This window comes from Melanerpes formicivorus, unplaced genomic scaffold, assembly GCF_026170545.1.
Source record: "Melanerpes formicivorus ecotype bairdi unplaced genomic scaffold, bMelFor1.0.p_v2 SCAF_10, whole genome shotgun sequence".
NCBI classification, from domain to species: Eukaryota; Metazoa; Chordata; class Aves; order Piciformes; family Picidae; genus Melanerpes; species Melanerpes formicivorus.
Genome location: NW_027142362.1, coordinates 10430317 through 10457649, shown reverse-complemented (window position 1 = coordinate 10457649; position 27333 = coordinate 10430317). Strand labels below are relative to the sequence as shown.

The 27333-nt window shown below is 49.7% G+C and overlaps 1 protein-coding gene across 1 annotated transcript; it reads left to right on the top strand.

Moving 5' to 3' along the window:
- MORF4L1 (mortality factor 4 like 1) lies at positions 1–25789 on the top strand. Its single transcript, XM_068143584.1, has 13 exons — positions 1–148; positions 3221–3267; positions 4087–4154; positions 6354–6440; positions 8160–8240; positions 10738–10800; positions 18003–18028; positions 18606–18694; positions 18987–19088; positions 22266–22354; positions 23773–23945; positions 24257–24341; positions 24972–25789. Exons 1-13 carry the CDS (start codon positions 109–111, stop codon positions 25054–25056), a joined length of 1035 nt encoding a protein of 344 aa, XP_067999685.1. The 5' UTR covers positions 1–108; the 3' UTR covers positions 25057–25789.
- The last annotated feature ends 1544 nt before the right edge of the window (positions 25790–27333 follow it).

Here is a 27333-nt window from a genome sequence, read left to right as displayed (position 1 = left end):
AGCGGCGGCTGCGCCGAACCGAAGGGGCTGGGGCCGGCCGCGCAGAATGCGGCGGAGGTAGTGAGGCCCCCGCGGGGAGGGGGCGGGAGGAGGCAGAGCCACTTATAAATGGCGCCCAAGCAGGACCCCAAGCCCAAATTCCAGGAGGGTGAGTGCGGCCGGGGGCGGTCGGCCGGGGGCGTGCGGAGGGCCCTGACGGGAGAGGTGCAGGGGGCTGAGGCCTGGCCGGGAGCGGGCAGCGGGGCTGGGGGGCTGCTGGAGGGGAGGGAGGGAGCTCACAGAGGTGAGAGGCTGGGCCTGGGCGGCTCTGGGGATCTACGGCCGGCCCCCGGTGGGGGGTTCCCGTTACCGCCTCTCCCCTCGCTGGAAATCCCGGCTCTCACCCCGCTGCTTTCCCCTGGGGGGTGGGCCGGAAAGAGACAAAGGAAAGGGTTGAACGGGAGGGGGAAGGAGCGGATCCCGCGGGTGTGCCGGGAAGTCGCGGCGCGAGGTGCGGTGAGGCTGCCCGGCGAGGGCCGGCGGCGGGGACCAAGGGGCCGGGGCTGGCCGCAGAGGAGGCTGCTGACAGGTCCCGGCTGTCGCCCTGCGGCGCGCCAGCCCTCGCTGCAGGCTGCCGCTGCCCTCCGCCGGCTCCCGAGTAGCGCAGGAGGTAATTGCAGTGCTCCGGCTCGCAGGGCTTGTGGCCCTGGGGCAGGTGTTCTCCAGCCTGGCCGGCTCTGGGCTCGCTGTTTGTTAGCCCTCAGTGCTTGGTTTTAGCTTCCACTGCCCTAACAGTGTGAGAAAATGTGTGTGGGGAAAATAATGAATGAATTCCTGTCATCTTTGTCTCTCTTCCTGTTCCTCATCTTTCCTATCAACAAGACGCGAGGGCCTCCTTAGCCCCTGTCGCGCTAAACCCGCTCCATTTTCTTGCAGGCATGGACATTCATTGGCATTAAAGCTTTTGACATCTCCTAAGACTGTCAGGATTCTGAGTTTGAAACCTGGCTGTTATTTACCCTTCCCTGCAAGGACCTGAGTTTAGGGATCCTCATGCAGGAGGATGCACAGAGCAGCCCTGGGACTGCGGCTGGCTGTTGTGGTGGAATCCATCATGACCACAAAGCAGGTTTTTGGGGCAGTTTTGGTGAATAAGGGTTAGGGTGCTGCTTTTTGCTGAGAGGTTTATTTTGCCTACATCACAAGTTTCAGGTAATGGTTGGGGTTGGCGCTAACAGGAAGGCCAAAGGGAAATGCTAGGCAGTGGTAAATGAGAATTCACTTCACCTTTTTCCTCCTCTGCCTGTCCCTCCCTTTGACTCCTAAGCAGGGTTTTCCACCCAGTTCTGATGTATCCTTCAAGGCAAGGTTAGCAGAAGCGTAGCTGGAAGCTGGCCAGCCTGAGAAGCTTCAACAGCACCACAGTTGTGTATTCTCCACGGCTGCTGGTGGCAGAATGTGTGCAGTTGTGCATCACCATACTGTGCTGTGCCTTAATGGTACCAGTGGTATTACTAACCCTGCAGAGGCAAGCAAGATTTGAATGTGTTTACTGCCATGGTGATCAGGATTTTAACCTTTTCACATCACAGCAATCAGTGTGAAACCAAATAAACTGCAGAAACTGAAACATAAGCAGAATTCCAGGCTGAAGCTCCATGCTCACAGCTGGAGGAGCATGAGCAACCTGAATTTAGTACAGAACTTCATATTTTGGGGCTTCTTTTTCCACTGCCCAAACGTGGGGTTTGTTTCAGCTGTAATGTTGAAAGGAAGACGCTTCCTGCAGGCCTCAAATGCTTGGTTGTGGCCCTTCACAGCACCACACATGGAAGTTGCTTGGATTGCAGTGTCAAAGGGTGACAGGGAGGCTGAGAAGTTACCCATATTGGTGTCTTTCACACACCAGAGGGTGAGAAGGAGGTGGGATTTGTTGTGAGAAACCTCTTAAGAGCTGGAAAAAGGGAAATGTTGTGCTAGGAGTAGCCCTTAAAATGAGGGGGACTCGAGGTGGTTATGCGGGAGTGAGAAACGAGATCAGTATTGAGGCGGCTGGATTGAGGGTTGCAGGTGCTTCAGGTGCTCTGCATCTTCTAAAGCAAGTACAGGAAAGCCTCAGATGTCAGATGCCCTCGTATCAGGTGATGGAACAAAAGGACGTGGCCTGGAGTTGTGCCAGGGCAGGTGGAATTTGGCTATCAGGAGGAATTTCTTTCCTGCAGGAGTGGTCAGGCATTGGAGCAGGCTGCCCAGGGAGGTGGTGGAGTCACCAGCCCTGGAGGTGTGTTCAAGAAATGTATGGATGTGTGCCTGTAGCCTCTGTCTGACAAGGTGAGGCCCTGCAGCCTTCAAGAAGGAAACATCTGGGCTGAGAGATCCTGTGTGAAGCACCTTCAGATTCCTAGCACAATGTGACTTTGCCACTGAGGGGAAAATAGCCCCAGAGTGAAGAACAGGCTCTTCCTATTGAAAACCCACAAAGTGGACCTTTGTTCCTTGCTGTTGCACAGGCTCGACGTTCTTCAGAGGGGGAAACAATGTTTGGGTCTCTCTCTTCCTGACTTCATTGATCTAAAAATACCAGGTGTGCTTCCTGCAGGAAGGGGAGCACTAATAATAACACTTGGATTTGGCAGTGGCTGAAGATGCAGAGGGTGGCACCTCCCAGAAGAGCTGATTTCCTGCTCTGAATCCAAATGCAGCGTCACAAAGGCTGGAGGAGCCTTACAGCAAGGCAGTGTTAGCTGCTTACTGCCTGAGTGCTGAGCCTGAGGAAGTCCCTTTGCACTGAACCAGTGTGTCTTGGTCTCTGCATCTGCAAGTCCAGGGTTTGAAGGAGTTCTCTGTTCCCACCTTACAATGGGATGCAAGGGTGGCTCTAATTGAAGCTGGCAGTGACTGGAAGCAGGGTCAGGGACGTCAGTTTTGGTGCCAACTGCGTGCTGAAGTCACCAGCCCTTCTGCTGAATCCTGGCAGGCTTGGATGTGATTTGCATGCAGCTGCCCTTGCTTGAGTGCTCCTCAGGGAGCTCCTCAGGAATCTGTTTATGGCCTAAATAATCTGAGCTCTGATCCTTTGAGACTGAATTTTGCTCCTCAAACCCCGGCCTGCTGCTGCCATCAGGACCTGCCTTGGCATTTGTTCCTAGGCTGGTCCTGGAGTGGTTCTGTGTTGTCCTTGGTGAGGCATTGTGCAGAAATGGCACGTTTCTAAGATGTTTATCTTGCCCCTTTGTTGCAGGTGAACGAGTGCTTTGTTTTCATGGCCCTCTCCTTTATGAAGCCAAGGTATGTGGGGCTGATTGCTGCAGGTGGCTCTGACTGCTCCCCAAGTAAATAAGGAATGGTATCAGATTATCTGCCTTACTGTGTGGGATTAAGGACTGAAAGCAGAATGAACAGAAGCCTGAGAATGTGTTGAAATCCATTTGAAATCCTGGAGCTCTGTATTAGAGGAAAAAAAAATCAGAAACCCCAATGGTGCTGTGCAGCTATTTGGGTAAAATGCTGAAGGCCAAGTAGCCTTTGTGTGTGGAAGATCTGATACCCTTGTGCTCCCAGAACACCAGGAACCATTTGTGCCCCATGGAGCACCAGGTAAAGATTGGAAGGGATCTCTGGAGGTTATCATCCTGTGCTGGTGCTCATGCATGAAGCAGTGGGTCAGCTGCAGCCTGAGTTTCCTCAGGGATGTAGGTAGCTGTGTGCACCTGGTGGTCTTCAAATGGGACACAACACTGCAGCTGGATTAAAGTGACAAAGGAGGTGGCATTCCCTCTTCTGTTTTTTAACTGCAGAAAGCGTGCACTGCAGATTGGTGGCTTGTAGGAGTGTCCTTCCTGCTTCAGTTGCAGGTCTCTGCTGCCACACTTCCACTAAGCTGCTTTTTCCTCAGGTGTCTGAGGCCAGCTGACAGTTGCTTGTTTGCCCAGCCCTTCCAAATCGATAAATGAGAGAGAACACTTCCTTTCTGCCCTGAAATGGCTGCTGGTGTTTCAGTTGCTTGCATGGAAACCTCTGCATGCTTCCAACTCAAAGCTAAACCAGCAAAACTCATTCAGCTCTTTGTTCTCCCTGGCACTGACTGAACTTTCTGCTCTCTTCCAGTGTGTAAAGGTTGCCATAAAGGACAAGCAAGTGAAATACTTTATCCATTACAGTGGTTGGAATAAAAAGTAAGTATTGTTTGAAATGAAAGCAGCTGCTTCATGTCCCTGGGTGGGCAAAGGTGAGCTTGACAGTTTGAATGTGAGCTTGAGGGACCAGCACTGCCATGACCCTGCCATTAGATTGCTGCTGAAATGAACTGGTCTTGGTGCAGAAACCAATGATTTCTGGTACCACAAAGGAAACATTGCCTAACTAACCTTTCCTTCAGGACTTTGGTTGTGTAGACAAACTAGTTTAGGGTGTCAGTAGACTGCTGGGAGTGTTCATAGGCTTCTTTTTGTTCAAGTAATGCCTCCCTGGCAGAAATACCTAGCACAAAAACTTCCCTGTGAGGAGGAGGAGAGGCAAGTCCTGCTGAGGTGGAGCAGGGCTGCCTACTCAAATATACACTGGTACTTGACTTCTTCCACCACTTTTGGTAGCAAAGCTTTGGAGGAGCACACCTTCCTGAGATCTGTGCTCAGCTGAGTCCTTCACAGGAGCAGGTTTAGCCTGTGCTTCACTAAGCTAAGGTTAGAGAGGCTTCACCCTCTGCAAAGCCAGGATTGTAGGTGAGGGATTGCTGTAGAGGAAAGGAGTCTCCATGGACTAAATGTTGAGCCCATTAAAGGTGAAGCCTTTCATGCCATGATTGCATTTATGCACTTGGCTTTTTCCTTCCATTTGAATCCTTCTGCCACTAGACTTTGAATTCAGGGAATGTGATTTGGCTTCTATTTTTTTTCCCTTTGCCTCCTCAGACAGCAGAAGCTGTTCAGAGAGCACTTCCCTGTTTGTTTGTTTTATTTCAGTCCTGCAGACTTAGTCACTAATATCTTGGTTCTCACTGGCATGACTCAAAGCTGAACATGTTTTAGTGTGGAACCTTTTGTTTCTAAGTGCATCCACACACCCAGAATGGACAGATAAATGTTTTGCTGTGAACACTTGACAGTTGCAGGGAGCATAACTGGCTCTTATGGTGCCTGTTAATGAGGCAGCATAAATTTGATACTTCCTCTCCTTGTTTATCTCTGAAGGGTGCCATAAGTGAGGTCATGACTCCTGCTTTTCTTGCTTGCACTGTCTGGGGTGGTGGTTGTTGGTTTTTTGCCTTCAAGCTGCCAATTAACTACATTAAAAGTGGCATTGCTGCAAGATTTAGACAGTATGGAGTGATATGACTCCTTAATTTGCATATCTAGAAGGAGAGCCCTTTGTTAATTGGGGATTGCTTGACTTCTGAGGGTGGCTGGTTGGTTTGTTTCCACATACCAGCAGTTAGGATACCAAAACGTTTCTCTGTCATGCAGCAGAATGTGCTGCAGCTCTACCACACTTCTTCTGAAGGTTTCTTGTGGCTGTCCAGGCCAGGAGTAAGAGAAGTTGGCTTTAAATATCTGAGCAAAGCACTACCCTAAAAATGCAGCCTAAGAACATGAGCAGCTGGATGTGCTTTCCTGTGGCGCTTGGATGCTAAGCTTGCATACTCTTAACACTCCTGAGGACTTCCTGTCCCTGGAGGAGTATTTTGGGTTTGCCACCTTGATGTTCTAGGACTGAAATGACAGTGACCCAACTCTATCTCTCCAGAGAGCTAGAACTTGCCTATTCAGAATGACTTGGCCACTTTTAATGTGTTTGTGTTTGAAAGAAATGGTCAGACTGCTCAGGTAATCCACTCAAGTGGCAGTGGAGGTCTCGCTGGTGATGGCAATTCCCCCAACACCTCTTCTCTCAAATCATTCACTTCAGATGCTTCAAATATTCATGCCATCTTGGTTTCCTTCACAGACAGAAAGCAGAGCTCTTCTTCTTACAGTAAGATCTTATTGCTGAATTTGTTAACCTATGCAATGTTGGAATAGATAAGGGGAACTTGCCTCCTGCTATAGTTAGGGCTCCAGGTGTCCCATAAGCATAGAGAACTTGGCTTCCCTGAGATGATGCCTTTAAATTGAAGACAGTCCCCTCCCTCCTCAACTGCCCATCCTTTCAAGTTTGGGAACCACTGTGGAGATGACTGAAGGTTACGCTTCCCCTAGACAAATCCTTGCAGCTTCAGTCAGGGGGAAATGAGTTTGGCCATTCACGTTTTTAGCTATGCCAGGCTTGATACAAAAGCAGAGTTGAGTCTCCAATTATGTGAAGCTTTTAACTGCCTGTTGTGTGTAGAGTGCAGTTGGGAATGATGGTTTGATTTCTTTTTCTGTCCTCTTTTTCAGCTGGGATGAATGGGTTCCAGAAAGCAGAGTGCTCAAATACGTGGATACCAATTTGCAGAAACAAAAAGAACTTCAAAAGGCCAACCAGTAAGTGTGTGTATTACAAAACCTGCTCAGTAAATCAATTCTTTTTCTTCTGTGGAACTCTCATCCCCCAGCTCTTTATCAAAGGAAGTCAGTGAGTCTGTAAACAAAAGCCTACAGGAGGTGTTCATGTATCACAGAATCACCAAGGTTGGAAGAGACCTCAAAGATCAAGTCCAACTTGTCACCACAGACCTCATGACTAAACCATGGCACCAAGTGCCACCTCCAATCCCCTCTTGAACACCTCCAGTAAATCAATTCTTTTTCTTCTGTGGAACCCCCATCCCCCAGCTCTTTATCAAAGGAAGTTAGTGAGTCTGTAAACAAAAGCCTTCAGGAGGTGTTCATCTATGCTCACTTGTTCTTGAGCTCTTTGGCTCAGAGAGGTTATAGAATCATAAAATTGTTAGGGTTGGAAGGGCCTTCAAGGATCATCCACTTCCAATCCCCTTGCCATGGGCAGGGACACAGAATCACAGAATCACCAAAGTTGGAAGAGACCTCAAAGATCATCAAGTCCAACCTGTAACCCAACACCTCATGAGTGCTAAACCATGGCACCAAGTGCCACCTCCAATCCCCTCTTGAAGACCTCTGGGGATGGTGACTCCACCATCTCCCTGGGCAGCACATTCCAATGGCTAACAACTCTCTCTGTGAAGAACTTTCTCCTCACCTCCAACCTAAACCTCCCATGCCACAGCTTGAGACTGTGTCCTCTTGTTCAGGTGCTGGTTGCCTAGGAGAAGAGACCAACCCCTTCCTGGCTACAACCTCCTTTCAGGTAGTTGTAGACAGCAATAAGGTCTCCCCTGAGCCTCCTCTTCTCCAGGCTAAGCAACCCCAGCTCCCTCAGCCTCTCCTCACAGGGCTGTGCTCAAGGCCTCTCCCCAGCCTTGTTGCTCTTCTCTGGACACGTTCAAGTGTCTCAATGTCCTCCTTAAATTGAGGGCCCAGAACTGGACACAGTCCTCAAGGTGTGGCCTAACCAGTGCAGAGTACAGGGGCACAATGACCTCCCTGCTCCTGCTGGCCACACTGTTCCTGATGCAGGCCAGGATGTAATTGGCCCTCCTGGCAGCCTGGGCACACTGCAGGCTCATGTTCAGCCTACCATTGCCCAGTACCCCCAGGTCCCTCTCTGCCTGGTTGCTCTTCAGCCACTCTGACCCCAGCCTGTAGCACTGCCTGGGGTTGTTGTGGCCAATGTGCAGAACCCAGCACTTGGATGTGTTCAATCTCCTGCCCTTGGACTCTGCCCATCTGTCCAGCCTGCCGAGGTCCCTCTGCAGAGCCTCTCTACCCTCCAGCAGATCAACTCCTGCCCCCAGCTTGGTGTCGTCTGCAGATTTACTGCTGATGGACTCAATGCCCTCAGCCAGATCATCAATAAAGATGTTAAAGAGCATGGGGCCCAGCACTGATCCTTGGTGGCAGTGGGGAGGAAATGGGTGTTCATACTCTATGAAGAAGCCTTAAATCCTCTTGATATTGAGTTGGATTTGTTCCTGCTGGTGACACACTGCTTTGCAAAGCCATTTCTATTCTGAGCCATTCTATCCTGTGCTCCCAGTCTGTTTACTAGACATTCTCTGAATGTCTTGCATAACCTGGTCTCATTTGAGAGGAAAACAAGCTGCTGCTGGTTTGGTTTTTTTTTCCATTAAAGATTTATTTACTCTTTCTTTTTGCCTTCTTTTTTGTTTCTCTTTAATAAAGGGAACAATATGCAGAGGGGAAGATGAGAGGTGCTGCTCCGGGCAAGAAGACTTCTGGTCTGCAGCAGAAAAATGTTGAAGTGTAAGAAGCTTTTCATTTAACTAACAAAAGAAAGAAGCCCCCCCCTAAAACCCCCACCCCAGAGAGCTCCCCAACCTTTTGCTTGCCAGTTTTACTCTTGATCTCTACAGAACACTTCTTTGCTTAGATTGCTCCTGCAGGCCAAAACTGCTCCTGACGCAGCCCCTGCAAAAGCTGTGCTGCACTTTTGTGGCCTGAACCCGAGGCCTTTGTTTTGCAGTACTTTGTTCAAGCTGCCTTTGGGTAGTGCAGTGTTTTCACAGCGTACCCAGGTGCTGAACAGACAGTTCTGTCCTTGTTTTGCACCCTGAAGTTAGGGAACTGGCACTCAAAAAGTGGTGAGGCCTCCTAGCACTCTGGTGTCTTGGTGCAGTGGGGTTCTCTATAGAATTTTGCACTTCTTCCAAGCACTTTTGCTTCAAATCCTTAAAAATGCTTTGCCTTCTTCGTGCCCAGGGGCTAAAAACTCCACTTAGGCTTTGCTGTGCTCGTTTTGACCAAACCCCCCCATGCTATCAAATGGTTTGGCATTTTAAGAGACCAGAAGCAAGCTCAGACATTTATTAGGGGAAAATGAATCACTTCAGGATGTTAACTGTCAGATTGCTTTCATCCCATCCATTTTGTTTTCCAGAGTAGCTTTGTGTGGTGTTCAGAGTCTCTCAGAGGCAGTGCAGCTCTCCCCCATCTGTTTGTGTGCCATGAAACTCAAGTCTTTGGGGTAGTGCTTCACTTAATTATGAAGATGGCCATGACTAATGAGGTGTTTTGAACTCCTAACTTCATTTGTGGTTCTGGTCTTCATGAGAAAGCTGCTGAAATGACACCAGCTCCCAAGAGCAGCATTTGGCAGCAGCCTCAGATTTCAGTTCTCATTTACAGGCAGCCTTGTTATGGAATATGCTTCACTGCCTCCAGAATGGGCACAGTTGTTGGGTTTTTTTGGGCTGGCTCCTGAAGGCACATTTCCCAGTGGGATTAGTCAAAGCCCAGCCAAGGCTATAGGTTGGCTCTTGGTCTCTGGAATAGGAAGTCCTATGGATCTGACCATAATGCTGTGTCCTCCCATTGGGCTGTTGCTGAGGTGCTTTGACACTACTGGTTTAGTGTGGCCTGTCAGCTCAGAGTGGCTCTCTGACAGGGACCTATTCACTTGTTTGTTTTTTCCACCTTCAAATGAAGACCAAACCAAACCCAACCCGACTGTTTACACATCTCCTAATGAATGCCATTGAAATGTAATGAGAGCAGATCTGAGTGATGACCACTGCTAATTTGGCTGCTTAAGGGGCTGTTGCACCTCAGTCGTCTTGCATTGTAGTGGGAGCAGGCTTAATGTCCTGTCTAAATTTCACCCAGGTAGAGATGACTCAGGTGTAAATGCCTACAGTTTGCATTGCAGGGAACATCCCAGCAGTAACTTCAGGATTAGGCTCCCCATACCATCAGCTTTAGTCACCTCAGTAGCTCAGGCTGGTTGCAGCAGGATGAGTTCTCTCTTAACCTGTGCTTGGAATCCAAGTTGGCTTAATCCTCTCTAACACACCTAATGGTGGTGTATCCAAGGGAGACTCTCACAGCAGAAATGACTTCATCTTCAACCTCTGTGTAACCCAGAGCTTGAAAGCATATTTCTAGGTCTGTCTTTCCCCTCTGATTGAAACCAGCTTGCGAGGGGGGGAAAGGAGTGGCTTGGCTTTGTGCTGTCATTACTCTCCTAGGCATGGGTGGGTGTTTCCCAGACAGGAAGGCCATTCTCTGAAGCTTCTTCTTCATGTTGGTGGCAAAAATGAATCCCTTGCTGGTGAATTTTCAGTTGTGAAGTGAAAGAAGGAAGGGGCATTGTCATTTAGAACAGCATGGTCAAGACTTTTTATACCAGGGCCCCATCTGCACTGATCTTGCTCCTAGTCTCCAGTCATTACCAGCATCCAATGCATCCTTCTCAATTAGACCTGTGACACTTTCAGCAGGCTCTCCCTTTTTTTTCCTTTCCTATTTGGTGCCTTAGGGAGAGGAAATACTTTGCTTTACCCTAGCAGGGATGGCAGGGTTGTGATTCTGATGTGTTGCCCCACACTACTGCTACTCACATCCTGCTTCCAGCTAAAGGCAAGGTGACCTCTCGAGAAGAGTTAAAACCCACCTCAAAATACAGTTCCTCCCCAAAACCTTTGGGCTGGGGTAAATCTGAGGTGCTTGCTGGTGGGGAGGGGGAAGGATTTAAAAGGGTGACACTCTTTGGGTCTCACAGATTTACCTTTTGTAGCATTCTTGGAGGATTGACCTAAGGGGGAGGTAATAGATTGTGCAACTCGATTCTGCAGCTAGCCAGACGGGAATGGAAAGGAAACAATCTGTAAGCACAGCATTTTCCTCCAGGAATGTTCATTAGAAAAATGAAAAAGTAGATTTCTGACTCTGAACTGGGTTGTGGTGAAGGCTAAAGAGCCAGGTCTGGCATTCTCTCCTTACCTCACCCCCTCCCTGTGCCTAGGTTTTTCCGACGAGATGGAGCGCACACGGTTTGCTGTTTGGAGACCCCTACGATATCGACGCGGTGAGTTAAGGCTGGGGTGTCAAACCAGGATGGTCAGCCTGCAATCCCCATCTCCCTTGCTCTCCTAGATTGCTATCACACACTCCCTAAAAGTCCTCAGCTGTCCTCCTGGAGCCTCTGGGAGCGGTTCTGTTGGCCGCAAGCGCTGCACCGTATCGCTCCGGGTTTGCTTTGTGGTTGGAAGCCGCTGTGGAGCTGCCGGTTGAGAGGTTCTCTGCAGTGGTCACCTGTTTGGTTGGGAGAGGGGACAGTGAGTTGCAAAAGACACTCAGTGCCCCACTCTCCAAAAAGAAGTGGAGGAGAACTGGCTTTAGGCTTGGGAACCTGGCTGTTTCTGAAAGGTCACACAAGTGGGTCCACAGGCAGCCTGGGGTTCTGCTTCCGTGGAAATCGGTACCAAGCATCACTGGTTTCTCTAAGTCTTGGGGGCTGCTGTCATAGTGGTGTTAGAAAGCCACAGAATCACCAAGGTTGGAAGAGACCTCAAAGATCATCAAGTCCAACCTGTCACCACAGACCTCATGATTAAACCCTGGCACCAAGTGCCGTGCCATGTCCCATCCCCTCTTGAATACCTCCAGGGATGGTGACTCCACCACCTCCCTGGGCAGCACATTCCAGTGGCTAACAACTCTCTCTGGGAAGAACTTTCTCCTCACCTCCAGCCTAAACTTCCTCTGATGCAGCTTCAGACTGTGTCCTCTTGTTTTGGTGCTGGTTGCCTGGGAGAAGAGACCAACCCCCACCTGGCTACAACCTCCCTTCAGGTAGTAAGGTCTCCCCTGAGCCTCCTCTTCTCCAGGCTAAACAACCCCAGCTCCCTCAGCCTCTCCTCACAGGGCTGTGCTCAAGGCCTCTCCCCAGCCTTGTTGCCCTTCTCTGGACACATTCAAGAGCCTCAGTGTCCTTCTTGAGCTGAGTAGCCCAGAACTGGACACAGTACTTAAGGTGTGGCCTAACCAGTGCTGAGTTCAGGGGCACAATGCCTTCCCTGCTCCTGCTGGCCACACCATTCTTGATGCAGGCCAGGATGCCATTGGCCTTCTTGGCTGCCTGGGCACACTGCTGGCTTATGTTCAGCCAGCTGTCAATCAGCACCCCCAGGTCCCTTTCTGTTTGGCAGCTCTCCAGCCACTCTGACCCCAGCCTGTAGCTCTGCATGGGGTTATTGTGGACATAGTTTCATAGAATGGTTTGGCTTGGAAGGGACCTTTAAAGATCATAGAATCAAGAAGGTTGGAAAAGACCTCAAAGATCATCAAGTCCAACCTGTCACCCAAGAGCTCATGGCTACTAAACCATGGCCTAGTTCTAACCCCACTGCCATGGTTAAGGGACACCTTCCATTAGACCAGGTTGCTCAAGGCCCTATACAACCTGGCTTTGAGCACCTCCAGGGAGGTGGGAATCCACAACTTTCCTGGGCAACCTGTGCCAGCAGGCTGACAACAAACATCACTGGTTTCAGTGAGTCTTGGGGGTGAGGCTGCTGTGATAGTGGTGTTAGAAATAGGAGGTTTGAACTTGCCTCTTGCTGTCCAATATTCTTCTTGTCCTCAGTCTGTTTCTGTAAGCTGCAGCCACAGGTTCAGCAAGCTGCTTGAGAGTGTTTGTAAGCTGTGTTTGAGCAAATAAATATGCATGCAATGCAGGATGTGTCCAGTTGGAAAATATTTATCTTATGATAGCTGTGGAGCTATCATAGAAAAACATTTGTGCAGGTAGAGCAGGCTGCCAAAAAATTGAGGGCAGCTTCTGGCTTCTCCAGGGTGTTTCAGGCAAAGCTCTGCTGAATTTCCAGCTTCTAAGAGTTTATGCTGCCTCTGATGGATGGGCCTTGCAGGGTTCACTTGCAAATAAATCAGTGAACAATCAGGGTTAAGGGGTGCTTGGAGAATAAGGAGGACAGCTGAGAGCCCTCTGGAGGGAAGGTCAGACACCCAATTACAAATGTGGGAGTGGTTTGTGTTTTTAAATGATACATCTATCTCCGAGCAGTCTCATCAGAGATGCTCTCAAAACACTCTCTCCCTGTGGGAGTTGTTTTTACTTCCAACAGGAGTGTTGTTCTTCATCTGAGTGTGTTACTCAAAAGCATCTGCTCCTGCTGCATGTCTCCTCTGCTATCTTTGGAGCCCCTGAAGGTCAAGCAGCAGATGAATGCTGGCAAGGTGTTGGTTGTTCAGGGCAGGAATGGCTGCTCCAGCTCCCACTGAAGGTTTTTCCTCGCCTCTTCTGCTCTCTAATGGTCCCCAGTCACTTGTGCTTAGGGATAATCAAGTGAGTCAGGTCCAGAATGATGCTCTCCCCCAAATACCCTTTCTACTTCCAGCAGCCTGTAATTAAGGTAGCTGAGAGCTGGAGGCTGTATCCCTGTGATGGGTTTAATAGCCCTGTGTAGGACTGGCTTATATCTATCTGACAGCTTCTGAACCCTTTGGACATGTGGTGTCCACATTATCTCATGGCAGCCTGCCCTCATCTCTGTGCTGAAGAGGGAAGGAAAGAAGCTGATGACTCCTGTGTTTTTAATGGCTGCTGCTTTGGGGTTTTGGTCTGTTTCATCTCTTTGAGGGAAGATTGATTTGAATCAGAATGGCCTAGGTTGGAAGTGACCTTAGAGATCATCTACTCCAACCATTCTGCCATGGGCAAGGTTGTTTGCTCAAAGCCTCATCCTGCCTGGCCTTGAACACCTCCAGGAGGGGGCATCCACCTCCTCTCTGGCCAACCCATTCCAGAGTCTCACAACCCTCATACTGAAGAGCTTCTTCCTAAGATCCAGTCTCAACCTAATCTCCTTCAGCTTCAAACCTTCCCCCTTGTCCTGTTGCTAGACACCCCTACAAAAGGTCCTTCTCCAGCCTTCCTGTTGGTTCCCTTCAGGTATTGGAATCAAAGTGTTGAGGTATTTGAATCAAAGTTTAATGAAGAGCTTCTTGATTGAAGTTCTTCAAGCTTCATCTTCCATCTCTAGTTGTACCTCTGCCACATTTCCCCTCAGCTGTCAGCTGGAGAAAGCAGGAGTTACCAGGCAGATGGAGGCTAGGGAAGCTATTGTACACACCCAGCTGTTCTTAGTCCCCTGGACCTTCTACTTTGTGTGCCTTCTAAGGTCAGGTTGCCTGAGCAAACACAGCAGATTCTCATTTCCTCTTTGTTTCTACACCCCTTGTGTCAGGGGAGACTTCTTTGATTTCCAAAAGCTCAGTTACAGCTCTCCCACCACTAACCCACTGCCTCATCTCCTTTCTCTGACCCTTCACGTGTTGAGCTCATGCCTGAGACTAGGTGGGAGCTACACAGGAGCAGGAGCTGCTGCTCATACCTTAACCAGCTGTTACAGGGAGGTTTAACAGATCCCTTAAGTCCCTTCCAAAGGCACATGGCATTTGGGGAGAGTAAAATGCTTGTTACTACCCATAACACTTCTTCATCTGTCTGGTCATGGACTCCTAACTGCTGTGGAGTGAGTAAACTTTCCAAGGTCTTGTTTTCTTCCTGATGTCATTTGCCTGTGAATTCTGTTTCCTACCCTGCTTTTGTTTTCTACTGACAGGTCTCTAGGCATGCCTCAGGAGCCAGTTGGAGCCTTAACAGCAGCTCCTGTGCAAAGACTGCTGGCTTCTCAAGGTGGCACCCACAGTTCTGTGACAGATGCTTGACTGTTTGTCTTCTGATGACTGTCTGTGGCAAGGTGAAGTGCAGCCTTTCAGTGTGCTGTCTCCTCTGGCATCCTCTTTAGTCTCACCATTTGATTATGAATACAGTCTTGCCTTGGATGCTGAGACTGGAAGCTCAGTGTTAGGCTCTTGTGGTGTGGGCTGCTTATTTCTCTTCTGGGTGAGCTGCTCAGCAGGACTGATCACTGTCCCATGTCTGACACCGGTGGGCTACATTCTCCTCAGTTTAAACTGCCAGATCTTCAGCACCTTGCCCCTTCTCCTCCTTCTCTTTCCACAGAAGCTTCTCTGAAACTTCCATCCTGCTTTTTAGTTTTCTTGTCAGCTTGGAGTGAAGAAGAGCAGCTGGGCTGTGTTTGCTGTATAGAGGAGTCAGTGAAAGCTGTTGTGATGCTTCTGGACAGCAGTGCAAGGCTTGCTGGTCATGGTGTAGTCCTGAAGTGGCACAAAGGGATGGATTTTAACCTATCCTAGCTAGGCTTCATCTTTTTGTATCACTTCAGGGCTTGCATTCCCTTTGTTCTTACCTGCAATTGTGAGGAACATGCCTGGTGTTCTTCAGGTCTATGCCCCAAAATGAGAGTCTGCTTGGACTCTTATCTAAGATGTGCTGCTTATCTCTGTCAGTAGGGCTGGCTGCAACCTCTCAGACAGATCCTGCACTTCTCTCCTGGGTTTGGAATGCACTGCATGCTTCAGTTGCTGATCACAGCAGCAGCCCTTCCCTTTGCACAGCTGCCTTCAAGTGAAAAACATTATTCCAGGCCTGCCAAGTGCTCCTGTTTGAAGCTCTTTCTGTTTGTTCCCTGACTCTGATCTGTCTTTTAGACAGATTTGCAAACAGCTGCTGTGAGTGGAAGCAGAGGTGTGTGACTTAAAGTAGAAGGAATGAGGTGGGAGAGGAGAACACAAGCACCTGCTTAGAGTGGATCATGCTAGACTTTGCAGTTTGCTGTCTCAGTTGCACTAGTTCTTTAAGTACTTGATGTTGCCTATCCCAGTCTTGGGGCTCTGCTTCTTGGGTAGTGCCTAACATTGTTTCTTTTTTGTCTTGTGATCTTAATGCTGGAAAGAACTCCCTGTTCCTTCTTGTTTACTCCAGGTTGGAGGAAAAGACTTTCTCTTCAGTACACCAGTCCATTATCAGTGATTTAACTTGGCAACTCTTCCTTCTTGCTGGAGAGAGAGAGAGATGATCTTTCTGCTGCCCACAGTTTAAGCCTAATGCTTGTTTGACTTACAGACTGGGAAGAAAGCCTCTCCCTATCTCCAGACCTTCCTAGGAACTCTGCCTACTTCCTGACCCTGATTACACCCAGTTCCAAGCAAGGGCCACTTGAGATAGTGGTGAATTTCCAAAGCAATAATCCAGTGCTGGTAAAGAGCTTTATCCACACAACCTATTCGTTATTTTTTTGGAGCTTTAACTCCTATTGAACAGGGAGCCAATTGAAATGTGGCTGAGAGTGCCTTGAATTCAAATGCTCTGCAGCTGGTTAGTGAAACAAACTTAGCTAACACCAAACATAGGCAAAGGTGAGACACAAGACACCTTGAGATACATGAGGTGTACACAACCTTGTATCTCACAAAGGTGAGATGCTAGGACACAAGACACCTTGTTAGGACAGTTGTCTAAGATACTCCTGGCCTGTCTGAATGCTTGCATGTCCTGTGCCTTGTATTTCTTCAGGGGTCTTTAGCACTTGAAGATCTGTATTGCCCAATTTAGACTAAGAATGAGGGCTAAGGATTGAGACTTATGAAATATGGGAGTTAAAAGCAGTAAGAAGAGAAATGTCAGAGACATGGCCCTCCAGTACATTCCAAATGTTTGTAGTAAGTGGCAAGTGTAATCACAGAATTGTCAGGGTTGGAAGGGACCTCAAGGATCAGCCAGTCCCAACCCTCCTGCCATGGGCAGGGACACCTCACACTACAGCAGGTTGCTCAGAGCCACATCCAGCCTGGCCTTAAAAACCTCCAGGGATGAGGCTTCCACCACCTCCCTGGGCAACCTGTGCCAGTGTCTCACCACCCTCATGGGGAGAATTTCTTCCTAGCATCCAATTTGAATCTACCTATTTCTAGTTTTGCTCCATTCCCCCGGTCCTATCACTCCCTGACACCCTAAAAAGTCCCTCCCCTACAAGCTGATGATAGATTGTAAGCAGTTCCTGCAGCTTCATGGATAGAATTTAAACTTCCCTCTCTGTTGTAGTGATAAAACTCTCTGGGGTTTTGCCCAATACTTTATTGGAGTTTAACTCACTTGAGTGTGATTGGTCAGATCACTCCCAGCACTTCTGTTTTCCTTGTCCCACAATCTGAGTGGTCCCTGGAATAGAGAAATAAACCACCCACAGATCTAGTCTGGTTTTCCAACAGCACTTGGGAAATGTGAAGCATCTTGTAGCTGTTACTTGCCAAAGTGTCAGTCAGTTCTGGTTTTAAATACTCATGCTCTTGCCATGCCTTCTGGGGGCTTGTAGGCTTGCACATCTGAGTGCTAGCTTCTACACATTGGCCACAACAACCCCAGGCAGTGCTGCAGAGTGGCTGGAGAGCAGCCAGGCAGAGAGGGACCTGGGGGTACTGGTTGATAGTAGGCTGAACATGAGCCAGCAGTGTGGCCAAGAAAGCCAATGGCATCCTGGCCTGGATCAGCAACAGTGTGGCCAGCAGGAGCATGGAGGTCATTGTGCCCCTGTGCTCAGCACTGGTTAGGCCACACCTTGAGTCCTGTGTCCAGTTCTGAGCCCCTCAGTTTAGGAAAGATGTTGAGTTGCTGGAAGGTGTCCAGAGAAGGGCAACAAAGCTGGGGAGGGGTTTGGAGCACAGCCCTGTGAGGAGAGGCTGAGGGAGCTGGGGTTGCTTAGCCTGGAGGAGACTCAGGGGAGACCTTATTGCCATCTACAACTCCCTGAAGGGAGATTGGAGCCAGGTGGGGATTGGTCTCTTCTCCCAGGCAAGCAGCACCAGAACAAGAGGACACAGTCTCAAGCTGTGCCAGGGGAGGTTTGGGCTGGAGGTGAGGAAGAAGTTCTACACAGAGAGAGAGATTGCCCATTGGAATGTGCTGCCCGGGGAGGTGGTGGAGTCACCATCCCTGGAGGTGTTTAGGAAGAGACTGGCTGGGGTGCTTGGTGCCATGGTTTAGTTGATTGGATGGTGTTGGATGATAGGTTGAACTCGATGATCTCAAAGATCTTTTCCAACCTGGTTAATTCTATTTTATTGAACTTCAGTGATTTCTTTTTTTCCCCCTCCAAATGGTGTCATTTTAGCCCTTTCAATGCAAAACCCAATCTTGTAGTATCAGAACTGTGATGCAAAATCCTCTGTGACATTGTTCCTGTGCCTTGAACTAGTCCAGAGGCCGCTGAGTGTTTGCTCATTGTTCTGCACTTAGTGGACAACTGTGTTTGGGGTTTGTTTTTTTCCTCTTCTGGCTTTCTGCTTTGGATTCTTTAAGTGGAATTATCTTTGTGTTTGCAATAATTTGTGCTCTTCTTGCAGGAAAACAAAAAAGAACAAACAGAAAAGTAAGTATGTCTTTATTGGCTGTGTAAATGGGTAGCCTCAGTGGGCTCTCAGAGGGACCAAGACCTTAAGTCTGCTTCAGCTAAGCTTCCTGAGGTCCCTTGGTGGTGTTCCTTGTGGACTTGAGATGTTTCTTCCCCTTGGTCAGGGGGAATGCACGCTCTTCTGGGTTGTACACAAACTGCTTGCTTCACTGTGTGCAGCTTTTGACCCCTTGGAAATGAGAAGCAAAATGCTGTCTCCATGGATCTGTTGAAATCATTTCAGAAGGCTTACTGAGATGGAGACACATTGTAGAGCAGAGCTGCTGGTTCCCAAGGTCCTGCTGAGGAATGGTACAGATATTGACTTAGCAGTTTGGGTTTAGTGCAGGCACCTGCACCTGCAGCTAAGCTTAGATAGCTGCAGAATAGAAGTAAGACTTAAAGTCAAGAAAAATGGAAGTGAAAAGGTGAGCTGAGAGCAGTCTGGGTCTTACTTTTAAATCTCTCTTTACTGGTCTTTCTTATTGAATGAAGGTCTTTTCCAGCCAGGTAATTCCATGCTTTCTGAAGCAGTGTCATGTCCCTTTCTGTACAGCTCCAGGAATTGGAGAAGGGAGCAGTACCAGTGAGACTCCTCAGCCCCCAAGGAAGAAGAGGGCTCGAGTAGATCCGACTGTCGAAAGTGTAGGTACTCCTCATCCTCCCCCAGGGGGGTTGACAGCAAAGGGGAAGGCTGCTGTGCTCAGAAACAGACAGCAGTGCTTTGGCCTGCAAGGGGAAAATTGCACAACTGGCAAAATTCAGCTTCCCAAGTGGCCTTGAGAAATAGAAGCTGTTTCCTTGTTCCCTCTGGAGCCACTGCAGCAATTCCTCCCTGCAGGGGTATGCTTCGGTTGTGAAAATGAGGAGCATAGGGGACTGTTGGCTTGGGCAGTTGTCTGAGAGATTTCATTAGCCTGGCTTCTCTTTGGTTCAGGAAGAGACATTTATGAACAGAGTTGAAGTCAAGGTGAAAATCCCAGAGGAGCTGAAACCGTGGCTGGTAGACGACTGGGACCTGATCACCAGGCAAAAGCAGGTAACAAGAGCAACCTTCCTCTGAGTGGGGACACTAAAGCTACAGATTTCCTCCAAACACAGTGTGATGAAGTCTCTTGCAGAGCTGGGCAGCAGCTTGGTGGCTTACTTGGCAGCTCTCATTTGGGTTGGATTGCTGGTGGCTCAGCAAGAGCTGTGTGTAAATTTGTAGGCTAGACTCGATCTCATCAAGCACGAGCTAGGAGAGCAAACTGAAACTTGTTTGGGCTCTGTGGTGTTAGCTGTGTGCTGCTGGTGTGTTTCCACTTAGCTGATGGAGGATTGGTCTGTAGGAATGTCACAGATGATGCCTCTCTTCCCTCAGCTCCTCCCTGCCTTGCCTTGGTGTCACTTGTTGCTAAGTTCCACAAGTGTCTTAAGTTGTTCTCCAGCTCCAACAGCAAGCTGCTGCTTAAGATGGAGGCTGATAACCTCTGCCAGGCTGGAGCCATATAAAGCTTCCTGATTTATCACAGAGTGTCAGGTTGGAAGGGTCCCCAAGAATCATCTGCTCCAACCTTCCTAGGTGATAGTTTAAAATCTAGTTAAATTCTAATTAGGTCCATCTAGGCTTTCACCATCTAATTAACTAGAAATGGAAAGAAAAAGATTCTCTCTGTTTTGAAAGGCTCAAACACTTTGAATTAAGCCATGATTCATTAACACAGTTTGGCTTTGGATGAAACTGCAACTAAAATCAGCAGGAAGCATGGAAAAATGGCTGTCCATGGGTCCATGTCCCAGTGGAGGCCAGTGACAAGTGGAGTCCCTCAGGGATCAGTCCTGGGACCTGTCTTGTTCAACATCTTTGTGGGTGCCATGGACAGTGGCATTGAGTGCACCCTCAGCAAGTTTGCTGATGACACCAAGCTGTGTGGTGCAGCAGACACGCTGGAGGGAAGGGAGGCCATCCAGAGGGACCTGGACAGGCTGGAGAGGTGGGCACAAGCCAAGCTTATGAGTTTCAACAAGAGCAAGTGCAGGGTCCTGCAGCTGGGTGGAGGCAATCCCAGGCACAAATACAGGCTGGGCAGTGACTGGCTGGAAAGCAGCCCTGAGGAGAGAGACTTGGGGGTGCTGGTGGAGGAGAAGCTCAACAGGAGCTCTCAGTGTGCACTTGCAGCCCGCAAAGCCAATCAGATCCTGGGCTGCATCAGAAGTGTGGCCAGCAGGGCAAGGGAGGTGATTCTCCCCCTCTGCTCAGCTCTGGTGAGACCCCACCTGGAGTACTGCCTCCAGTTCTGGAGCCCCTGTTACAAGAGGGATGTGGAGGTGCTGGAAGGTGTCCAGAGAAGGGCCACGAGGATGATCAGAGGGCTGGAGCACCTCTCCTATGAGGACAGACTGAAGGAGTTGGGGCTGTTCAGTCTGGAGAAGAGAAGGCTCTGAGGTGACCTAATTGTGGCCTTCCAGGATCTGAAGGGGGCTACAAGAAGGCTGGGGAGGGACTGCTCAGGATCTCAGGTAGTGATAGGACTAGGGGGAATGGAATGAAGCTAGAGGTGGGGAGATTCAGGCTGGAGGTGAGGAGGAGGTTCTTCCCCATGAGAGTGGTGAAGCCCTGGAATGGGTTGTCCAGGGAGGTGGTTGAGGTCCCATCCCTGGAGGTGTTTAAGCTCAGGCTGGATGAGGCTCTGTCCAGCCTGATCTAGTGTGGGGTGTCCCTGCCCATGGCAGCGGGGTTGGAACTAGATGATCCTTGTGGTCCCTTCCAACCCTGACTGGCACTATGATAAAAATAAGACTGAAACCTGTTTGTTGCTGGGTTGGCTGCATGCTGTTAACTCACTGTGATTCTGAGGTCCTCTCTCTGTTCCTGCAGTCCCAGACATTGGAAATGAGCTTCAAGATTGAGTCCAACCATTAACTCTGCTCTACCAAGTCCACCACTAAGCCATATCCCCAAGCACCACATCCATACAACGTTGGGGGGGGCAGAAAACCTCTTTCACTGAAAGGGTTTTCAAAGAGTGGAACAGGCTGCCCAGGGAGGTGGTTGAATCCCCAGCCTTGGAGGTGTTTGAAAGAGGCAGAGATATGCTGCTGGGGGATGTGGTTTGTCACCAGACTTGGTAGAGTTAGTGAGTGGTTGGACTAGATCTTAAGAGTCCCTTTCCAACCCAAATGACTTAGTGGTTTTAAACATGTGCAAGTCCTACATGGAGAAGGCTGACTTCCCTTGGTGAAGACAAATCTTAATCTTGCATCAGCAGCAAAGGTGCTCAAACACTGCTGTGTGTGCTCTGACCCCAGCTCTGCAGAATTGGGGGGTGTTTTTTCTTTGCCCCTGAATGTCCTCAGTGCTCTTGAGAAGAAAACAGCAGAGCAAAGTGGGGCCCTTGCCTCAGAAAGCCAGCCCCAAGTACCTGGATTTGCCCTGCTGTAGAAAGCTGTCCTAGTGTCTGCACCACAGTCTCAGGCTGCACCAGGGGAGGTTTAGGTAGGATGTTAGGAGGAAGTTCTATACAGAGAGATTGATTGCCCATTGGAATGTGCTGCCCAGGGAGGTGGTGGAGTCACCATCACTGGAGGTGTTCAGCAGGAGACTTGATGGGGTGCTTGGTGCCATGGGTTAGTTGTTTAGGTGGGTTGGGTTGGTTGATGGGTTGGACATGATGATCTTGAAGGTCTCTTCCAACCTGGTTTGGTTTGGGTTTTATTCTAAATGGAAGGTAATCCTTGATGAATCATGGCTGGGAGTATTTGGCTTCCATTCTGGCAGCTCCTGAGAGACCTGCTGAGGCTCCTCAGACTCTGCAGGCAGCCAAACCTCACGGCAGGTCTGTTTGCTTCACAGCAGTAGTAGTGCCAGGGGCTGGGCTGTGGGGGCCAGAAGAGCAGGCAAAATGGTCTCTGTTCCTTTTGTATCTGCTGTGTGGCCTGCTGGGGAGGCGTCTGCAGGGGCATGTGAGTGCTTTGCTGTGGACAGTTTGGCTCTTGAGCTTCAGCAGTTCATCGTCAGGTGGCTGTTGGGCAGCGGGTGTGGAGCCGTGGCTGTAGCTGCTGTTAGCAGTTGGGTGAAAGAGAGCTGGGTGCTCCTTGAGTAGCACTCAGTGTCTTAACCTGTTGATTTTTAACCTGGCCAGTGTCCTTATGTCCTTTGGTTTGAACTTAGCAGATGCAGATCTAAATGCCTACACCAACTAGACAACTTTGTCTGGTTCTGCTTCTTGTGCAGCTCTTCTATCTTCCTGCCAAGAAAAACGTTGACTCCATCTTGGAGGATTATGCAAACTACAAAAAATCCCGAGGAAATACTGATAACAAGTAAGTGGCAACCCTAGCAAACCTGACATGACCTTCTGCTTGTTGTTCTTGGACTGGGAAAACTTAGGCAGGTTTGGGAAAACATGTCCTGGCTTTGTGGTCCAAGCCCGAGGCGATGGAAGAGTTCCGGAGAATGCAGAGCTGCTTTTTTTGGGTAGGAACAGAGAGTTGTGGAGTGGTTTGGGGGGGGGTGGGGGGAAAGGACCTTTCAAGCTCATCCAGTCCAACCCCCTGCAGTCAGGAGGGACACCTGAGCAGGTTGCTCAGAGCCCCAGACTGCAGTGGGTCCAGGGATGAGACATGGCCCATCTCTCTGGGCAGCCTGGGCCAGGGTTTCACCACCCTCAGGGTCAAACATTTCTCCCTTCTCCCCACTCTGAATCTCCCTCTTTTAGTTCAAGCCATCACCCTTTGTCCTGTCACAGCAGGCTCTGCTCAGAGTATTGTCACTCTCACATCATTTCTGCTTCCCCCACTTTCCCTAAGCCTTTTCTCAGAGGAGTCTGATAGAAGCTGAGGGAACAGTTCCCCACCCCTCCATTCTAGCTCAGGCTGGGTGAATAAATTGAGTGCAGCTTGCTGAACAAGCCATCAGAGCAGCCACCTCGCCGGTGAGCAAACTAGTAGTGTCTGGGTGGACTCTCATGGAGGAGGACAGGAGGTAGGTGATGACTTCCAGAAGAATCTGGTGGACAAAGTTAATTGCTTGGAAGGCTTTTTCATAACTGCCTCAGCAGTTCCACCCTGACACAACAAGGTGTGTTTGTTCTTCTTCCCATGTTGAGAGGGAGAGAAACTAGAAATGGGAAGATCTTCTCATCCACTCAAGGGGAAGCTCAGGGTGTTTTAAGCATTCTTCTGTGCCACTGCCCTAATGTCTGTTCTAAATTTGTTTGCAGGGTGGAGTAAGGCTTTACTACTTAGATGTGCAGAGTCACTGCTAATTGCTCCACAGTTACTCCTCAGTTAGCTGTGAAGCTGGAGGCCTGCAGGAGTTTGAGGGGCTGAGGTAGAAAGGGCCAGTTGCCTGCAGCGGTGGATGATTGTCCACTTGCAGTCAGCAGGAGCTCTGCCTGCTTACTTTAGTGTACTTTTTTAACTGGTTTGAGTTGGGATTAACTGCTAAGTGTCCTTCTAAATGATGCCTGGTGCTTTGAAAGAGGTGCTTTGAGTTAGCTGTGAGTAGGTAACTGCAAGTAAGGCTTTCCGTGGTGTGCCCGAGTTCTTACTGACCTCACAACAGGGAGGCCTTGGAATTCAACACTCTCCCTGGCTCTACATTTCCTTGTCCCAAATTTCCTTGTCCAGTCTGCAGGCTTCTAAACAAAATCTTGATGATTTTTGGTGGACTCCCCAAACCAAACCTTGTCCACCTGGTCACCAGGGCAAGACTCACCATATCATTCTCTCCTCCCCAGGGAGTATGCGGTCAACGAAGTGGTGGCTGGGATTAAAGAATACTTCAATGTCATGCTGGGAACTCAGCTGCTCTACAAGTTTGAGAGGCCCCAGTATGCTGAGATCCTAGCAGATCACCCAGATGCTCCCATGTCTCAAGTCTATGGTGCTCCACACCTGCTGAGGTTGTTTGGTGAGTCGGGTGAAGGGCGGGCAGAAGCGTGCAGACGCTTCCCTCTTCCTTTCCTGGGTCTCGGCGGGTGCCAGCTGCAGGGATTTGATGAGCACTGTGGTAGGTGGTGGCATTCTTTCCTCACTCTCTCCAAAATGCTCAGGGATTTGGAATGGGAATTGATTTCTTTTTCAAGCCTAGTTAATTTAGGTGAGCTTCCATGTTGGAGTAGATTCCTGGGCTGTCTTAGATGCTGCTGTGAGGTCCTGGCCTGACCTTAACCACAAGGTGAAGCTGTTTGGAGCTAACACGTGCTTTTTCTTCTGAAACAGTTCGGATTGGAGCTATGCTTGCTTACACTCCTCTGGATGAGAAGAGTCTGGCTTTGCTCTTAAACTATTTGCATGACTTCTTAAAGTAAGTACTTCCAAATCCTTAGAGCAGAAAGTCCTGCTCAGCACCGGTGAGGGTGCATCTCAGACACTGGATGCTGTTTTGGGGTCCTCGCTCCAGGAAGCACATTGAGGGGCTGGAGCAAGTCAAGAGAAGGGCAACAAAGCTGGTGGAGGGGCTGGGGAGGAGCAGCTGAGGGAGCTTGGGGGTGTTGAGCCTGGAGAAAAGGAGGCTGAAGGGAGACCACCTGGCTCTCTGCAACTTCTTGAAAGGAGGCTGTGGAGAGATGGGTCAGTTTGTGCAACTAAGTAACAAGTGACAGGACAAGAGGAAACAGCCTCTAGTTGCTCCAGGGGAGGTTTAGGTTGGACATGAGGAACAATTTCTTCCTGGAAAGGGTTGTGAAGGCCTGGCCCAGGCTGCCCAGGGCAGTGGTGGAGTGTCCATCCCTGAAGGGGTTTCAAAAATACGGTGGTGGGGTTGAATGAGGCTTTGAGCAGCCTGGTCTGCTCAAAGTAGTAGGAGGTGTCTTTGCCTATGGCAGGGGGGTTGAAACTAGGTAATCTTTAAGGTCCCTTCCAACCCAGCCATTCTATGACTCCATGGGTTGTGTGCTTCCAAGGAGGTAACTTCGTCTTCTCCCCCTTTCCCCAGGTACTTAGCCAAGAACTCCTCCGCGCTGTTCAGCGCCAGCGACTATGAAGTAGCCCCTCCCGAGTACCACCGGAAGGCAGTGTAACCCTCTGCTGCCTGGCAGCCAAGTGATGCTTGGTATCCCCCCCTGCAACACTTCTGCATCCCCTCCTCCACCTCTCTTGCACATGTCTCTCTTGCACAGATGATGTACCCATGAAGTGAGTGAAGCTGGGCGTTCCAAAGGGAGCTGCCACCCGTGCCCCTTCCGCGACGATTCCTTGTCCCGCAGGAACTCTCTGTGATGTTTCTGGCTTGCTTCTGTTGTCTGCATCGATGGAATGTACAAAGAATTGCTTGATGGTGTTTTGTTGTTTTCAGCTCCTCAGCTCTCCTGGGTCTTGTCAGGTGAAGATTGGCTTCCCTTTCACCTGCTTGATTGGAACAGGCACAGGCTGGGACCCACGGGGGCTGCGCCCACCTCGTGTCGGTGCTATCGATTTAGTCCTTCGACCCCATTCCCCCTCTCGACCTGGGGAGTGAAATGGTTGGGCCATAAATGTTTGCTTTCATTAGATAGCTGAGGGACTGTGACCTTTTGGTTTGGTTTTTTAATATCCTAACAATAGGAAGAGGCTTTATCATTTCATTGTGTCTTGAACACGTTGGTCTTTCCCAGAGCCGGTTTCCAAACCTTCCAATAAACTCTTTTGTGGGGTTGTTTTCATTTCAGATGTCTTCTACTGTTTGTACTTGCCTCAGTCCCCCTGAGGTGATGGTGTCAGTCGTGGTCTCAAGTGTATGAAGTGCAGTATAAAGTTCTGCAATGTTAACCTGGACATGCTGTCTTTTCTTTTTCGTTCCAAGGGTTGCCAGTTAAGGCCTCTGCCTCCTGTTCCAACAGGGAATTGATGTTTGTCTTCCTCTCTGGGGTCATTAAATAGTCTGTGAGTAATGATAGCAGTTTAGAATAGAATTGAATTAACCAGGTTGGAAAAGACCTTCAAGATCATTGTGTACAACCTATCACTCAACACCACCTAATCAACTAAACCATGGCACCCAGCGCCCCATCCAGTCTCTTCCTAAGCACCTCCAGCGATGGTGACTCCACCACCTCCCTGGGCAGCACATTCCAATGGGCAATCACTCTCTCTGTGTAGAACTTCCTCCTAACATCCAACCTAAACCTCCCCTGGTGCAGCTTGAGACTCTGTCCTCTTGTTCTGGTGCTGCTTGCCTGGGAGAAGAGACCAACCCCCACCTGGCTACAACCTCCCTTCAGGTAGCTGTAGAGAGCAGTAAGGTCTCCCCTGAGCCTCCAGGCTAAGGTACATTTGCTGCAGAATTCACACAATCACAGGATGGTAGGGGTTGGAAGGGAGCCCTAGAGATCAGCCACTGCAACCCCTTTGCCAAGGCAGGGTCACCTAGAGAAGGTCACACAGGAATATGTCCAGGTAGGTTTGAAAGCTATCCAGGGAAGGAGACTCCACAACCTTTCTGGGCAGCCTGCTCCAGGGCTCCAGCACCCTCACACCAAAGAATTTTCTCCTCATCTTCAGGTGGAACCTCCTGGGTTCCAGTTTGTGCTCACTGCCCCTTGTCCTGTCACTGGCCACCACTAACAGGACTCTGGCTCCACCCTTTTGCCCCTCACCCTTCAGCTCTTGCTGAGCAGATCCCCTCTCAGGCTGCTCTTCTCCAGGCTCAGCAGCCCTGGGGCTCTCAGCCTTTCCTCCTCAGAGATGCTTCAGGCTCCTCAGCATCTTCCCAGCCTCTACTGGGCTCTCCAGTAGTTCCCTGTCTTTTGAACTGGGGAGCCCAGAACTGGATCCAGTACCCCAGATACAGCCTCCCTAGGGCAGCTTAGAGGAGAGAAGCTCCACTGACTTGCTGACCACACTGTGCACCCAGGATCCCTTGAGCTCCTGATGCTTGTCTCAGTACTGCTGCAAGAAGAGCTGTGGCAGAAGCTTTAATCACAGAAGAGGTGCTGAGGAAATGTGTGAGAGGAACATGAAGTGGAGCAGGAAGGAGGCTCTGGCCCTACAAGATGCTTTTGTGCTCATTGTTTTCACAGCAGCTTGGTGCTGTGCCTGGCTCTGGTCTCTATCAGGAACATGAAGCTTATCTCTCTTCTTGATGTTGCAAGTTCCCTGCAGGGTTGTGCACTGCTTCTGGGAAGGTCCTTGATGGAGTTGGCTCCAGGCTGCACAAGGACTGTTAGTGTAGTGAGCTGTGTCCTGTCTGCCTCTTGTTTCCTTTCCTTGCTTCTCTCAGGAACTCCCTGTTCCAGCCCCCTCAGCTAAGCTCTGTCTGGGGAGCTATCTCCTCTTCAGGTCTTTTGTCTGTGTATCCCTTAGGCCTGTCAAACTCTTCT

What these genes read in the sequence shown, in the direction of transcription:
- MORF4L1 (XM_068143584.1), top strand. Translation starts at nt 109, where the DNA reads ATGGCGCCCAAGCAGGACCCCAAGCCCAAATTCCAGGAGG. An exon ending in ACCCCTACGATATCGACGCG is followed by an intron (nt 10,801 to 18,002) that starts GTGAGTTAAGGC and finishes CTCTTCTTGCAG; the next exon opens with GAAAACAAAAAAGAACAAAC. An exon ending in TGATCACCAGGCAAAAGCAG is followed by an intron (nt 19,089 to 22,265) that starts GTAACAAGAGCA and finishes CTTCTTGTGCAG; the next exon opens with CTCTTCTATCTTCCTGCCAA.